Source organism: Littorina saxatilis, linkage group LG8, assembly GCF_037325665.1.
Source record: "Littorina saxatilis isolate snail1 linkage group LG8, US_GU_Lsax_2.0, whole genome shotgun sequence".
Lineage (NCBI taxonomy): Eukaryota > Metazoa > Mollusca > Gastropoda > Littorinimorpha > Littorinidae > Littorina > Littorina saxatilis.
In genome coordinates this window covers 16,108,579-16,126,078 of record NC_090252.1, presented here as the reverse complement: position 1 = coordinate 16,126,078, position 17,500 = coordinate 16,108,579, and the positions used below count along the sequence as shown (strand labels likewise).

General features: G+C 39.6%; 2 protein-coding genes across 6 annotated transcripts in view; one reads left to right on the top strand and one right to left on the bottom strand.

The window, feature by feature from the left end:
• LOC138972906 (very low-density lipoprotein receptor-like) overlaps positions 1-1,883 on the top strand; it is an 18,507-nt gene extending 16,624 nt beyond the window's left edge. For all 4 annotated transcript variants that reach the window (XM_070345573.1, XM_070345572.1, XM_070345571.1 and 1 more), the window contains one exon: positions 1-1,883. This exon is cut by the window's left edge and continues 436 nt beyond it. The gene's annotated coding sequence lies outside the window, so the exon portion shown is untranslated.
• A 925-nt stretch (positions 1,884-2,808) lies between these two features.
• Positions 2,809-9,007, bottom strand: LOC138972909 (uncharacterized). 2 transcript variants are annotated; one of them, XM_070345577.1, is made up of 5 exons: positions 8,518-9,007; positions 7,919-8,010; positions 6,888-7,013; positions 6,105-6,253; positions 2,809-4,753 (listed from the first exon to the last, which is right to left on the bottom strand). In XM_070345577.1, the coding sequence occupies exons 1-4, from the start codon at positions 8,651-8,653 to the stop codon at positions 6,239-6,241; spliced, it is 369 nt and encodes a 122-aa protein (XP_070201678.1). In that variant the 5' UTR covers positions 8,654-9,007; the 3' UTR covers positions 2,809-4,753; positions 6,105-6,238. The 2 variants fall into 2 exon arrangements, with proteins under 2 accessions (XP_070201678.1, XP_070201677.1); XM_070345576.1 differs by having other exon boundaries at positions 6,778-7,013; positions 8,518-8,999.
• Positions 9,008-17,500: the final 8,493 nt, after the last annotated feature.

The window sequence follows — 17,500 nt, the reverse complement described above, 5'->3', positions numbered from 1 at the left end:
AAGCGCATACAGCGATTATATAGTAGCAAGTTGCACTAAACATTTGAACAAAATGCATTTTGTTCAAATGTTAACAGCACAGCACCAAGTTTTGCATAAGTGCACAACAGCACTGACCATTTCACAAAAGTGCATAACAGCTGTGACAATTTTACAAAAGTGCATTGACCATTTCAGGCAGATGGCTAACATGCAGATTTCGCTTTTGTCTGTCTTTCTTTGAAAAGTAGGCATGTTCAAGATCGATGAAGTCATGAGCAATTGGGTTAGATGACAGAAAAGATTCAAAAACGTCAGATTCAGTTAGATGACAGAAAAGATTCAAACACGTCAGATTCAGTGTTTTGGGCACTGTTGAACAGGAACATTCTCTCCTGTTCAACAAATGTGGGTTCAATTCAAAAGCAACATTGTCACAGATAGGCTGGTGTTACATTTCTGTAAAGTTTCAAAAACATCTTCCATGTTTTGGTTACTGTTGAACAGAGGCATATTTTCCTGTTCAAAAAAGTCTGACACAAATTGTCGTAGTTGTGGGTTAAGGTTCGATCTATACTGTCCTTCAAACGAGTCGTAGAACCGTCATTGTCACAGATAGTGTTACATTTCTGTTTTACATTCAAACGAGTCGTAGAAGTAGTAGTACATTTGCGTTTGGTTGTTTTTCCTTTTAGATTCCTGTCACTCATACTAGCAGTATTGATTGAGGTACATAAATCTGTTGATGTACAGGGATGACTTGTTTGTAATGAATCCTTGTTTCCTCCACATTGAGTTTGCATTGCAGTTGGACAGAAATGAACAGGTGTTAATTGATAAACACATTGATAATGGCTTTTGAGAAAATCAATCAATTCTGCAAAGGAATTAACTTGATGACATCAAAACTGCAGTGCCATTTGAAGAATGGTTACCATTTCTGTTTCTTTGATGGGAATCAAACAAATAAAAACATTGACTATCCAAGTTACCATGAATGGCAATAGTTGACTCCTGAAAAGTAGCAAGGATATAATTTGAGACGATAAACGCCTGATGCAATCCCTCCTCAAGGTCAGTCAACTCAAAGCCTTCATCATTCGCAACATCAGTAGGCAACACAGCGGGATTCGTATGTCCAGAAATCATGTCGAAAAAATATTACATTTCAAAAGCATGTCCAACCACAGTTGTTGGCAAGTGTTCGTGTCCGAAGTAGCCTTCAGTGTGTGTATATGTATTCATGTGACAGAGAACGTGACCTCATTGTTCAATCCTCTCTCTCTCTTCTTTCTCATTCGAACGCACACACGCAAGAACGTAGCCTACGCACGCATGCACGCGCACGCACACACACACACACACACACACACACACACACCCCCCGCTGACGCACACGGCAAACCACGCACACACACACTGACTGTCGGCAAGCATCTCTTTTTGTTTTCTTTACCTTTGTTTATTGTGTTTTCGATATTTGTGTTTATTTTTGGCTTATCTGTTTTATTTTAATGTTTGCTATCCACATCGTGTGATAAATGTTTCTTCTCAGTCTCCGAGTCAGTTTAGTTTCTGCACGCCGCTTTGGTACTCCTTGTTTTTCTAACTGGTGTATTGTGCGCGACTGATTTGCGGATTTATTTTTATTCCTTTCATATGCAGTTGAAGTGTTGTGGGTGTTATTGTCTGTATATGCTATGTTGCGTCTGTGTATGCCTACAAGAATTTTGGGTGTAATGTGCCTGTGGTCTGCTCGCAGTCGAGCACAGAAAACATGGCGGCGCCCTGTGGCAAATTCGTAAAAAGTCTTCCCGACCGCAGATACCAGCGTCGTCCGCGACGCTGGAATAAATACCTGATTGTCTAAAATATGTTTGTTTTTGACAGCAGGGTAAATTGAAGTTTGTTTTGCATTATATTCAAGCAACTATGTAAGCTTAAAGGCAAACATTGGCGAACTGTATCACTGGGCGAAAAGTGGCGTTTTGTATCTTACAAAACTACTCAAAATCCCAACAAAACTTCAAGTTTCAATGGGTTTATTACATTTTGGTGTTCACGACAACGCCAGATTTTGATTGGATTTTGTTGAAGTTATCGCAGCGAAATTGCCTGGAATTTCAGCGCGTTTTGCGACGGTCAAAACATCATGTTAAACCATGTTACAGCATGTCTGTAACATGCAAAAATTCCAAGTTTTGATGGCATTAAAGCTTTGGTTTAACGCCAAGTAACATCATGTTATCGTAGACTTAACTTGCAAAACTGCTTGTTTTGGTGGTGTTACAGCTTGCTTGTAATGTGATTAACATCATGTTATCGTAGACTTAACTTGCAAAACTGCTTGTTTTGGTGGTGTTACAGCTTGCTTGTAATGTGATTAACATCATGTTATCGTAGACTTAACTTGCAAAACTGCTTGTTTTGGTGGTGTTACAGCTTGCTTGTAATGTGATTAACATCATGTTATTGCTGGTATAACATGCAAAACCCCATGTTATGTTGGTGTTAAAGCTTGCTCAAATGCCTATTAACTCCATGTTATGTTGGTGTTAAAGCTTGCTCAAATGCCTATTAACACCATTTTAGTTGGTGTAAGGCTTGATTATTAATGTAAAAAAACACCATGTTATGACGTTCACATAATTGTTTTCCACTGGATGGAATTTTGTGGAAAAGAAAGCATGTTGTTTGGGAATTGTGTGCGGGTTTCATGCTTGGATATTGCACTATGCTGACTTGTCACAGGTCAATTTACATTTAACAATATTAGTTTTCAAATGCATCATCCTTCACACATTATGTAAACATCTTTAACATTAACACTTTGGTTGTAAAATGATTGCACTTTATTCAAACAGGAAAAAAACAAAAATGCTGATTCACAATGTACAATAGCAAAGGACTATTTTGAGTGGAGACAGTGTTCATCCACACTATAGATGCCCTGTGAAAACATTGGCCATAGATATGTGAATTACTTCCCTTGGGTATGAACATTTATGAATGATTAAATGGGTGAAAGAAGGCCACACAAAATGAAAATCAGTAAATAACAAAATCACTTCCCTTGTGAGTAAGAACAGTCATACCATGTTCCAACTTTTTGCTAAAAATTCGCCCACAATGTGACCTTCAAAGTTAACAAGAAGAGCAAACGCTCGATCGAGTCACTTTCGCAGTTCTGAATATTATATGAGGCATCAGATGGACAGGAAGAAATTGCTATTCACAACACAATGAGTCACGTTCACATAAAATTTGAGCCCGGTCACTTTTATAGTTTCCGAGAAAAGCCCAACGTTAAGTTGTGTGTTGCCGAACAGAAAAGGCTAGTTATCTCCCTTGTTTTTCTGATAACGTTCGTAAAAGGCTACAGATGTAAATACTTTGATGTAAAGAATAATCCTACAAAGTTTCAATCACATCCGATGAACTTTGTCAAAGATATAAAATGTCTAATTTTTCCTTTGACGCTGACCTGTGACCTTGAAAAAGGTCAAAGGTCAACGAAACCATCGTTAAAGTGTAGAGGTCATTGGAGGTCACGACTAAACAAAATATGAGCCCGATCGCTTTGATAGTTTCCGAGAAAAGTCCAACGTTAAGGTGGTGTCTACGGACGGCCGGCCGGACGGCCGGCCGGCCGGCCGGACAGACTAACACTGACCGATTACATAGAGTCACTTTTTCTCAAGTGACTCAAAAAGGGGTAACTGAACTTCATGTTTGGATGTCATGGAGTCATGGAGTCCAACATGAAGAAATGTATAAGAACACAAGAATGTATGAATGACAAAGAACAAATGTTTATTTTTGAATGTTTTATGTATGTTATTATTACGGACACAAAAGCTCAGCAATGCAATTTCTCTTTTAGAGATTAATAAAGTTATTGTATTGTATTGTATGTCAGTAAATTTTGAAAGCCCTAGATTCATAAACATCTGAAAACTGCTCAACGTCTTTGCATCACGGCACATTAATAAAAGTAAGAGTTAGTAAGACTGGCCTAACTGCTATGGTGAGGCAGTAATAACTCGTTGATGAAGAATTATTTGAATTCTGAATTTCGAACAAACAAATACAGTGTCCTTCCAAACCCCCTTTTCAGGCCTCCAAGAATAAAAAAATAAGCTGGTCTTAAAAAGGAGGAAATCTGCTTAATATGTAGGTAAATGTACAACAGGTTGTGAACAGAAAATCCAAAAATGTAAGGTCTGAAAAGCGGGGAAGTTTGAAAAGGGGGGAGGGGGGGACCTAAAATGTGACGATCATAACAACCATAATTTATCTAACAAAGTTCATTCTGAAATCTTCTTCAGCGTTTGATTATGGAGAGACTAAATCCTCAGTTCAGATGTGGTCTTAACTCCTTGTCTCCCAGGTACACACAGTCACTATGTACATTGCATCTGTTATCATTCGGCACATATCCGCATCCTGCTTAGACTGTTAGCTTCAGTCACTTCCTGTAACGTTGATCTAACGCCAGGATTCTAGCCTGTTGATACAGTTTCTACAATTCTGAGTGACCTGCTGCAGCACAGCTGGTCTCGGCTTAAAAAATCTTGGTCAACATAGATGGGGTACAAAGTGTTAAAATAAAGCGTCCTTCCAAAGTTGATGACAGGTCCCCAGAGTATTCACAAAATTATATGGTACTGGAACTGGAAGCCTTGCACGGCGACGAAAAAGATGTCCACGCCTACATGAAGAAGCATCCTTCACGGCTTCAGCGGAAACAGTCGGCTGGGGATGAGGACAGCACCTATGTAAAAAATATAGACAAGAACAAAAATATATGTCAATGGGAAAACAAAGAAACAAGTAGAGAAGGACCTCCCCACCTTTACACAGTGAAAATGAAAAACACATGTGAATGTACTTATGTTTTAAATCTCCCCCCCCCCCCTCCCCCCATTAAGACCAATTATCCAAGATATTTTTCAGTCCTCAAAGGAGAATTTCACTGTTCTCACGGAACCCTGAAGAAAACTGAGCTGTGCTAATATATTATATAACTGCAAACATCCCTCAAATTCAATATTGCAAGCCACTATACATTCCTCATAAAGGCACTTCATGCTCACGTGTGAAAACTAACATAAGTTTACAAGTGTGTATCTACTTATAATAATAATAATAATAACGGGCATTTATAAAGCGCCTTATCAGAAGTTCAAAGCGCGTGACAACAATACGTGTATAAAAAATTCATACAATCACTGTCAGATTCAAACAACACATCATGCACATCTCACATCCCCAGACTCTATGCTAAGGCCAAAAAAAAAGAAGTCTGTTTACGGTATCCCGACCGACCCTATTTTTTGGCGCAACCCTAGACTTTTTTTTGGCATTTGGAAAAAAAAGAAAAAAAATCAAAATTTTAAAACAAAGTTTGTTTTTTGGCAAAATAATTTGATGTTTTTTTGAGAAAAAAAAAATCCCGACCTACCGACCCTATTTTTTGGGCCGATGTTACCGTAAACAGACTATTTTTTGTTTGGCCTAAGGAACTATCCGTAATGTTGTTGGAACAAGTGAGTTTTCAAATTGGACTTAAAAGATGAAATGTATGGAGAGTGACGTAATAGAAAGGGGAGTGAATTCCATAACTGAGGGCCATGATATGAAAACGTGCGGAAGCCATGAGCCTTGCGTTTAAAGCAACCTTGACGGAGAAGTCGAGTATCAGCAGAAGAATGAAGGGTGCGAGAGGGAGTGTAGAGGGAGACCAGTTCCGAAAGATAGGCAGGTGCCGATTCAGAGATGATCTTGTAGCAGAAGCAGGCAGCTTTATACCTAATACGTTGAGACACAGGAAGCCAGTGAAGTTCTTTCATGAGAGGAGTGCTGCAGAGTGTTGTACTTTTTGCAAGGGTTGGAGAGTGGAGTCAGGGCAGCCTATGAGAAGGGATTTGCTGTAATCTAATCTACACAGAATGCAGGATGTAACGAGAGTTTTAGTGGCATCAACAGTCAGAAATGTTCTTGTGGAACCTATTCTTCTAGTTCTAATGTAGTACCTGTTTGTAGTGAACTCACCAGCAGGAGTATTGCATACATAATTACGCATTACTGAATTAAAGTAACTATTTTCAAAGCTTCTCGCTTACCTTGGAATAGTGTCAAGCAGCTTATGTTGTGTCTAGATCAGCAATCAGATCTTCACACTCAGCCTGCACTTGCTGAAAACTGGACATGCCTGTATCTCAATCAAGCTGTTGTTGCGGAGACAACGGAACCATGCTCAAGTCAGGTCCAACTGAAATAAAAGCATATTGTTAGCTGATAAATGATTTGATCAAGCAAAACCATGCGGTATTTTTTTAATAAAATATTTTGTATACCCCGCTAATGCAAAAATAATGTACTTATTTACTATTAGCATTAATTTTAGCTGGTCATTCAAACCAGAGCTTGTTCTAGAACTCCACAAGAACAACCATGGCAGTTGGCAATGGCACTGGCAGAATACAGATCAAAACAATATTAGTATTAGCCTCACCAAGGGTTGACTTCCCATCAAAATGAATGACGGACTGAATCAAACTTCAGAGACATTACAATTTTTCACAACAATTTTTCAGCAAACAGCCATGTTTACCTGTACAAATGTATCAGTGATATAACTATGAGTATGACAGTGTGGTAAGCTTACCGACGATTCGTTCAGTATAGTCTTTCTATGTAAGTAGTGGTCCAGTGAACGATACCTTCCGCCTGTGGTTCGAGACAGAGATTAAGTTGAAACTTAATTCGAGAAGCCAAACACTGACGAATACTTACGTATTTTGAGCAAAACCCACGCACGTCGACCACAAGTTGATGTCTGCTGGAGTACGTAATCATAACGTAGAGGACAACAGTTTCACTTGGCTGGCTTCGGTTATTCCCACCTGTATCTGTTCCTTGCTGTTCTCCAAGAGACACCATGGTGCAGCAAGCTGAAGGGTGTCCTGTCGTATTTCCTCGAAGTTGTAGTAGGCAACCAGGTCAGGAGCAGGAGGTGGGGGGCGACTGACCTGCAGCAGAATTCAAATCAATTAGTCAAGTCACTATGACATATCTTTATTGTTATCGCCACACGACGGGCGCTGTGGCGGGGTGGTAAGACGTCGGCCTCGTAATCGGAAGGTCGAGGGTTCGAATCCCGGCCGCGGCCGCCTGGTGGGTTAAGAGTGGAGATTTTTCCGATCTCCCAGGTCAACTTGTGTGCAGACCTGCTAGTGACTTATCCCCCTTTGTGTGTACACGTACACGCAACCACAAGACCAAGTGCGCACGGAAAAGATCCTGTAATCCATGTCAGAGTTCGGTGGGTTATGGAAACACGAAAATACCCAGCATGCTTCCTCCGAAAGCGGCGTGTGGCTGCCTAAATGGCGGGGTAAAAACGGTCATACACGTAAAAACACGAGTGTACATGGGAGTTTCAGCCCACGAACGCAGAAGAAGAAGTTATCGCCACACCAACCCTAAATTTTTCCTACTATACTGTATTTGTTATCCGAGAGAGAAAAAATCCATGTTGCAGACTCAACTGGAAAAATTCCCTTCTCCATCATCTAGTGGACAGAGCTCACATGATTTCAAAGAAATCTTTTTTTAAAGTCACATACTTTGTGCGACAGTGTTAGTTTACTGTAACTGTAATTTATAAATAGCAAATTAAAAAATATCACTTATCAGATAATCAGCTAAATGCCTGGCAGATGACCCTCATTCAAAGTGAGTCGTGGCTAAACCATGAAACTAGAAAAACAGGTTATACCACAATATAAATCTCACACTGACAGCGGACAAAAACTGAGAAAACACCCAGTATACATGTACCGGTACTCACAAAAGAGTTACAAGTAGCATATTATCACTATCAGTATCACTAATAGCATACTATACTGGGCAAATAACAGCAATTTTTACTCACTGGGGGTTTCCTGGCTGGAGTCTTTGGTGTTTCTACTGACTTCTGTAGCACATGGTTGGTTGGCAGACTTCCTGGAATGAGTGCTCGCTTGCCTGTAGGCCCAGCAAAAAAACATGCAAAGAAAATGTTCAAAATGCTGAGTCGAAATTATAAGTTAAATTAACTAAACAGACCTATACATTTAGATCTATTGAAATAGAAACAAGAATTAGTAAAACACACTACTGCAAATCTGTCAAGAATGAACAAGACTGACTCAGTGACCGAGTAAAACAACAAAAGAAATCTAAGTTCTAACCCAGAAGTTTACTAGAATATATTCAAAAACACATTATCACAAGAACAAAGAGTGGTTTTTTCCCCATTACCTAATAATTATAGCTCAGAATTACGCCTTTGTCAATGTATGATTCAGAATACGATTGTGTTATTTTTTGTCTGCGAGCTGTAAAAGTACTAGTTACTACAAGTACTAAGCCTCATACTGATTGATTGATACTACTAGAGCTTCGTCACTTGAAGCATTACAAGCAAAACAACACAGCACAGACAATCAGATGAAAGCTTATTTTCGCTATATTACTAGTTTTTTTACGTACCGTATTTGAAGCATGTTTCTTTGAAATGTCGGGAACATATCCTCGCATTCTTCGGGTTGAAAAGCTTGTCAGCACGGTTGATTTTGTGGAAGAGCAGCTCTCCATTCGGCATCCGCTTTTCCGTTTGGTATACCATGGAAAGTTATAAGCGTTGAAGATCTTAGTGAGCTCACGCTGCATCCAGGCTTACAACAATTTGCACCGGGCATCTTGAAATCATGGTTCACTTCCCTGGCATCATCGAAAAATGGCGAAACGGAAGTGACTTTTTTCGGAATGCAGCTTTCTTCCGGTTGTCAGCACTTACCGCGAGCGCAGCGAGTTGGCGATTGATCCAGTCAATACACAACTATGCGCCGGCATAGACCACTGATCTAACAAGAAAAATGTTCATTCAAAATGAACAGCGTCGATGCAATGTCCACCAAAGATTTATTTTGGGAAGTGTTAAAGGTTAGGGTCAAAAGTTAATGAATTGCATGTTGTGCTGAACAGCCACAAGAAAAAAAAACTTTTTAATTAAAAAATAGAGCTTGTTTGAAACAGGTAGAAAGGAAGAGTTGATATTGCAATATCTGTACGTGGGAATGTGGTGAAAAAGAGTGCTAAAAGTAGTAAGTCAGTCTCAGATCCATTTCAAATATTTATTGCAGAAAAACAAAATACAAATTACAAAAAAACACAGAACCATTACCAGGTGTCATAGGAATGTTTGAAAACAATAGTTTTAATTTTACACTGTAAATACAGGAATCAGAATTAAACACCTCAAACTGATTGGCACATGCATAATGAATCACCTGGAATTGCAACAGGGAGATACTGAAGTAATTGGAAACAAACATCTGAAATTGACAGAGAAACAATTGAAAATATAGTACCAGTTGACATGAGCGTACAATATTTTAATGGAAGTGCAATTTTAGCACGAAGCATCCGCAGGAGGATGCACTAACAATTACATAGTGCCACACTAAATGTGTACGGACATTTCACAACCGTGCATTATTAGCACAGAACACATACATGGGGGCGCACAAAACATTATTGTGACAATAATTTACACGAAACATTTCACATAAGTACATTTTTATGCATGGTGCATCTACTACAGGAGGGTGCTCCAACAATGATGCACAGTGCCAACATTTAGCGCAAACCGGCTTTTCACAAAAGTGCATTATTACCACAAAGCGCATACAGCGATTATATAGCAGCAAGTTGCACTAAACATTTGAACAAAATGCATTTTGTTCAAATGTTAACAGCACAGCACCAAGTTTTGCATAAGTGCACAACAGCACTGACCATTTCACAAAAGTGCATAACAGCTGTGACAATTTTACAAAAGTGCATTGACCATTTCAGGCAGATGGCTAACATGCAGATTTCGCTTTTGTCTGTCTTTCTTTGAAAAGTAGGCATGTTCAAGATCGATGAAGTCATGAGCAATTGGGTTAGATGACAGAAAAGATTCAAAAACGTCAGATTCAGTTAGATGACAGAAAAGATTCAAAAACGTCAGATTCAGTGTTTTGGGCACTGTTGAACAGGAACATTCTCTCCTGTTCAACAAATGTGGGTTCAATTCAAAAGCAACATTGTCACAGATAGGCTAGTGTTACATTTCTGTAAGTTTCAAAAACATCTTCCATGTGTTGGTTACTGTTGAACAGAGGCATATTTTCCTGTTCAAAAAAGTCTGACACAAATTTTCGTAGTTGTGGGTTAAGGTTCGATCTATACCGTCATTCAAACGAGTCGTAGAACCGTCATTGTCACAGACAGTGTTACATTTCTGTTTTACATTCAAACGAGTCGTAGAAGTAGTAGTACATTTGCGTTTGGTTGTTTTTATATTTAGTCAAGTTTTGACTAAATATTTTATATAGTGGAATCGAAACGAGGGTCGTGGTGCATGTGCGTGTGTGTCTGTGTGTCTGTGTGTCTGTGTGTGTGTGTGTAGCGATTCAGACTAAACTACTGGACCGATCTTTATGAAATTTGACATGAGAGTTCCTGGGTATGAAATCCCCGAACGTTTTTTTCATTTTTTTGATAAATGTCTTTGATGACGTCATATCCGGCTTTTCGTGAAAGTTGAGGCGGCACTGTCACGCCCTCATTTTTCAACCAAATTGGTTGAAATTTTGGTCAAGTAATCTTCGACAAAGCCCGGACTTCGGTATTGCATTTCAGCTTGGTGGCTTAAAAATTAATTAATGACTTTGGTCATTACAAATCTGAAAATTGTAAAAAATAAATAAAAATTAATAAAACGATCCAAATTTACGTTTATCTTATTCTCCATCATTTGCTGATTCCAAAAACATATAAATATGTTATATTCGGATTAAAAACAAGCTCTGAAAATTAAATATATAAATATTATTATCAAAATTAAATTGTCGAAATCAATTTAAAAACACTTTCATCTTATTCCTTGTCGGTTCCTGATTCCAAAAACATATAGATATCATATGTTTGGATTAAAAACACGCTCAGAAAGTTAAAACAAAGAGAGGTACAGAAAAGCGTGCTATCCTTCTTAGCGCAACTACTACCCCGCTCTTCTTGTCAATTTCACTGCCTTTGCCATGAGCGGTGGACTGACGATGCTACGAGTATACGGTCTTGCTGAAAAATGGCATTGCGTTCAGTTTCATTCTGTGAGTTCGACAGCTACTTGACTAAATATTGTATTTTCGCCTTACGCGACTTGTTTCTTTTAGATTCCTGTCACTCATACCAGCAGTATTGATTGAGGTACATAAATCTGTTGATGTACAGGGATGACTTGTTTGTAATGAATCCTTGTTTCCTCCACATTGAGTTTACATTGCAGTTGGACAGAAATGAACAGGTGTTAATTGATAAACACATTGATAATGGCTTTTGAGAAAATCAATCAATTCTGCAAAGGAATTAACTTGATGACATCAAAACTGCAGCGCCATTTGAAGAATGGTTACCATTTCTGTTTCTTTGATGGGAATCAAACAAATAAAAACTTTGACTATCCAAGTTACCATGAATGGCAATAGTTGACTCCTGAAAAGTAGCAAGGATATAATTTGAGACGATAAACGCCTGATGCAATACCTCCTCAAGGTCAGTCAACTCAAAACCTTCATCATTCGCAACATCAGTAGGCAACACAGCGGGATTCGTATGTCCAGAAATCATGTCGAAAAAATATTCCATTTCAAAAGCATGTTCAACCACAGTTGTTGGCAAGTGTTCGTGTCCGAGGTAGCCTTCAGTGTGTGTATATGTATTCATGTGACAGAGAGCGTGACCTCATTCTTCAATCCTCTCTCTCTCTTCTTTCTCATTCGAACGCACACACGCAAGAACGTAGCCTACGCACGCATGCACGCGCACACACACACACACACACACACACACACACACACACACACATCCCGCTGACGCACAAACCGTCACGCACTCACACACTGACTGTCGGCAAGCATCTCTTTTTGTTTTCTTTACCTTTGTTTATTGTGTTTTCGATATTTGTGTTTATTTTTTGCTTGACTTATCTGTTTTATTTTAATGTTTGCTATCCACATCGTGTGATAAATGTTTCTTCTCAGTCTCCGAGTCAGTTTAGTTTCTGCACGCCGCTTTGGTACTCCTTGTTTTTCTAACTGGTGTATTGTGCGCGATTTGCGGATTTATTTGTATTCCTTTCATATGCTGTTGAAGTGTTGTGGGTGTTATTGTCTGTATATGCTATGTTGCGTCTGTGTATGCCTACAAGAATTTGCATTCGCTCTCTGCCAGTACAAGTCCAAACTTTATTGGGTGTAATGTGCCTGTGGTCTGCTGGCAGTCGAGCACAGATAGTTTTCAAACATTCCTCCAGTGAGCCGCGCCGCGCGCTGCGACCTGAGTAAAGCGCTTCTTTGGTCTCTGGCAACGTTGAACTGCGCTGATATGCCCAGCGACGTGCGGACAAAGTGATCGCTGTATTCACCCTCTCTGGATAACTTGCACATGTCAAAACAGTTGCAGAAACACAAATCTCAAAACTGTTAGGCTTTTTCTCTTTTTTTTTCACTTTTGGCAGCGTTCACTCTAAATGTGCTGCCTAAAACGGACTCGTTTCTGTCCACAGCCAAAGCTTTCACACAAAAATTGCTATGACAGCTAAGACCGCATTTGTTACATTTTAGCAGTGTTGACCCCAAGTTTCTACTTCAAACAAAAAATCAATAGCAAAATCTCAAAGTATGTGCGAGTCCCCTAAAATATGGACCACCTTCAACAAATCGAAGAAAAAGAAGCTAAAGGCTTTTTTCATTAATTCATTAAGAAGCTTGCTGGAAATAACCTATTACTAGCCCTCGAGATCAGTTTAAAAAAAAATAACAAAAAGTCTTCTTTTCGTGCAAGTTGATAATTTTACTTATTTTCACTCTGTTTTTGATAAGCTTCTTTAGTTTCCTGGTGTTCTTCAAATAATGCTCTCATCAACCCGAAACAGATCAATCTAAAGCATATTTGAATTAGTCTGACTTGTACACTAAGTTGTATCATGCTATTTTGAAGTATAGGGGGCTTTTTTTACAGTGATTCGTGAAGGCCGCTTCACTGGTCCATATTAGGCGCCCAGGCTCCTAATATGTACCATTTGTGATTTTGTATGTATTTAATTTTTGCTGAATGTCTATCAAAGCTATTTCACTCTAATTAGGCCTAACGGCTAACCTAAGAGAGAAGGACTACCAAACACAAAATAAATCTTCTTCGCAAGAAAACAAGCTAGTTATCAGCATGAAACAAAAAGTGGTCCATATTAGGAGCCCTTCCTAACTGTCTGTGTCTGCGTCGAAGATGTTACCGTGAATGTGTTTTTAAAAGACATTTGTCAGGGCGGCATTCAAACCACACGCACCAGACACGAACCGACGAACAAAATACTTCTGACAACTTAAATGTAAAATCAACAAGAGTGTAGCAGGGACCTATATTAATATAGGTCTATGAGTGTAGTAAGATTCCAAAGTTGTATTCAGACCAAAACAACAATCATAAAACATACATGGGATCTTTCAAATGTGTGTGTGTGTGTGTGTGTGCCAGTGTGTGTGTGTGTGTGCGCGTGTGTGTGCCGTGTGTGTGTGTGTGTGTGTGTGTGTGTGTGTGTGTGTGTGTGTGTGTGTGTGATGATAATTAGTTTTAACGTCCTCTTAGAACTGCAACTGGCTTTAGGACAGGTAGAGTTAATATGCTTTATGTGGGGACAAGACACTGAACAAACATGCAACCAGAGAACACATATGGTCGTGTTATAATCATATCTGGAAGTCTGTTGCGATGTTTCAAAATGGGGATGGAAGTGAAGATTGTGTACGCGGAATATGGTTGGACTGGAGCGGTTTTGTAGGCTTATTTTTTTAATTTTTGTTATGTGGAATATTGTTATATTTGTGGCTGAATAGGTAAGTAAATACATAACTGGAAAAATAATACAATGAAGATGAAAAAGCTCGGCGTGAGAGAGTATTGAGGGGTGGGAAGGAGGAACGGAGATCAGTTTTTTTTTAAAAACAGATATATCCTAGCCTATTTCAGCCTTATATATTGAGAGACACAGGGTGTATGCAAGCTTCCATTGAAGCGTGCAATGTTTATCTAAAAAAAAAACTCATGGGGTTTCAGTTTGTGTTCGTTGACAAGGGTGTGTAGCACAGGAGCTCCTGTGGTGTGTAGGTTGCGGAAATCTTGTTGGAGTGATTGGCAGCGGTCAAAGAGGTGTAAAAAAGATATAAACTTTCCACATTCACAGAGACGGGGGAAAGCACTTGTGAGCGCATCCATCCGTGCGAATGCTGCGAAGTATTTTAAGGAGGGAGATGGGGAGTGTAGGCCTCTTTTGTTTTGTTTGTCGGGGCAGAATAAGCCAACCATGAGCATTGCCGTCTATTTTTAATTCTGTTTCCCAGTGACGCCAGCCGGGCAACTTTGGCCATTTTGTGTTTTGCTCCCGTCCTTTGTTAATTTTATTTCATGAAATGCTGCTTGATCTGTAACAGCCTCTTTTGCTTCTCTGTCAGCCATAAATTATCATTGCCTCTGATCCATGCATGTGTGTGTGGGGAAGGACGTAGGCTAAGGGTCAGTTCTGTTCAAGAGGCAATGATCTGGTGACAGAGGAACAATATTTCCGTCTGAGGCTCCTCCCGGTTTCTGGAACCATTTTGAAGAGCAGTCATGCTGGTTTTGAGTCGAAGAGAATCACCGACTCTTGTTGGAGGTCGAGGGGGGTCATTGATATAGTGGCATGCTCTTAAGATAACGTACATTTCTGCAGGGAAAATGGATACATCCTTGTTGAGTTTAATTTTTTTTAAACTGATTTTGAGGTCAGGAATGACAAAAGCACAGTCAGCTTGGTCATCATTTATTTTTTAGTCGTAAGTAAATATTTGTAGGTGATCTTTGTTATTGTTTGAGATTATTTCTTTTACTATTGATGAGACAAGTACAGGGTTATCTTTTTTTTTTTTGTTACACCCAGATCATGATCAGGGATGATAATGGGGGATTCCATGAACCAAAATGGGAAGGGGTGAATGGGAATGTGGGCCATCCTACCTGGGTTTTCCCCCACTTTCTTGAAATATCGGTTGAACATAATATAGTCTGCTAGTGGGATCGTTGCTTCGTGTATTTTGGGTGTTTTTCTTTTTAGGTTTTGGTAAGAGGCCGAGGTTATTGTGTCGAACTCAGCAGTGAGCTCTTCGTTCACAGCATTGTCAAAAGTACTTGCTCTTGATACTACTGGGCCGACTTTAGTCTTCTTTCTTCATCGAGGGGCAGCCAGCCAGCCTCTTGATACACGGTTTGTTTATAGAGTCTTTTGGGAGATCAAAGATGAGTTAGAGTGCAGCCATTTCGGCTCTTTCATATAGTTTTAGATTCGATTTGTGTGTGTGTGTGTGTGTGTGTGTGTGTGTGTGTGTGTGTGTGTGTGTGTGTGTGTGTGTGTGTGTGTGTGTGTGTGTGTGTGTGTTAGCATATGGTCACAAATGAGGACTTGCAATTGCTGCATACCGTCAAATTGAGGACCTAAACCAAAATGGGGACCCAAAACCGAGTCCTCATTTGTTTTATTGATCTAACGTCTTCAGAAGAGATATTCCCGTTCCGTTACTATTTTTAAAAGGTCACTGCACACACACACACACATACCCATACATGTTTTGACACCGTTAAGTTGACTTTTTTCCCGTTAAGTTGACTTTTTTGACGGAAAGAATGTCATAACAATGTTCAAAATGACATTCTTTCCGTCCTCTATAGGCGACGAAATAGGTCAAATTTTGTGCCTTTTTTAGTGTAAAATTCGTCGATGCCGGAGCGAGTACTGCACTCAGTGCCGTTGTAGTGCAAGTGCACTACAAAGGCACTGCGCCCAGTGCCGTTGTAGTGCAAGTGCACTACAAACGCACTATCCGTTGTGTGAATGTGTGTATTAGCAAGTCCTCGTTTGTGACCATATACACGATTGTGTGTGTGTGTGTGTGTGTGTGTGTGTGTGTGTGTGTGTGTGTAGAAGCAGGAAACGATAAGCACAATAATAGCAAACTAAAGAAGGGGAAGGAAAACGAATCGAAAGGGAGGGGAAAAACCTCGCACTTCTTTACTCAAACTTCATAAAACCGTCTGTAAAACTAACACCGGGTATTCTCCTTTCTCAATCATTATCAAAATCGATCCTAAAACAAAACAAGTTAAGTAAGGCGAAAATACTACATTTAGTCAAGCTGTCGAACTCACAGAATGAAACTGAGCGCAATGCAATTTTTCTGCAAGACCGTATACTCGTAGGCCTAGCATCGTCAGTCCACCGCTCGTGGCAAAGGCAGTGGAATTGACAAGAAGAGCGGGGTAGTAGTTGCACTGAGAAGGATAGCACGCTTTTCTGTACGCTTTTCTGTACGCACGCTTTCCGAGCGTGTTTTTAATCCAAACATATCATATCTATATGTTTTTGGAATCAGCAACCGACAAGAAATAAGATGAAAGTGTTTTTAAATTGATTTCGACAATTTAATTTTGATAATAATTTTTATATTTTTAATTTTCAGAGCTTGTTTTTAATCCAAATATAACATATTTATATGTTTTTGAAATCAGAAAATGATGAAAAATAAGATGAACGTAAATGTGGATCGTTTTATAAAAATAAATATATTTTTTAACAATTTTCAGATTTTTAATGACCAAAGTCATTAATTAATTTTTAAGCCACCAAGCTGAAATGCAATACCGAAGTCCGGCCTTTGTCGAAAATTGCTTGGCCAAAATTGCAATCAATTTGATTGAAAAATGAGGGTGTGACAGTGCCGCCTCAACTTTTACAAAAAGCCGGATATGACGTCATCGAAGGTATTTATCGAAAAAAAGAAAAAAACGTCCGGGGATATCATTCCCAGGAACTCTCATGTCAAATTTCATAAAGATCGGTCCAGTAGTTTGGTCTGAATCGCTCTACACACACACACACACACACACACACACACACATACACCACGACCCTCGTCTCGATTCCCCCTCTATGTTAAAAGAGACATTATGTATTGCATCTAAACACGAGGTGAGTAAAACATTATCAGAAAAGGTAGACGGCAAGAGAAATCCCAAAACTCAAATTCGAGTCAATTCAGTTTGTACTGTACGTACAAGTTGAGAAAGTTGCAAGTCCAGTCAGTAACCACCATCTCGGACGGATGTTTCGGGGCGGGGGGGGGGGGGGGGGGGGGGTAGGGGGGAAGTAGAACAAAGGCCTATCTGTGGTCAATCGCCGCTTCGCTGGGCCTTACAGGTCCCAAGCAACACGTGGGAAAACGATTAACTCGGCTAGTGCACCCAAGCAAAAGGTGTATAGCAATATAGAAGGAAACTTAAAACTTGCTTCACTAAATTGTCAGGCTGAGAACTGACCTACTTTTTCTGCTCAACGCACGGG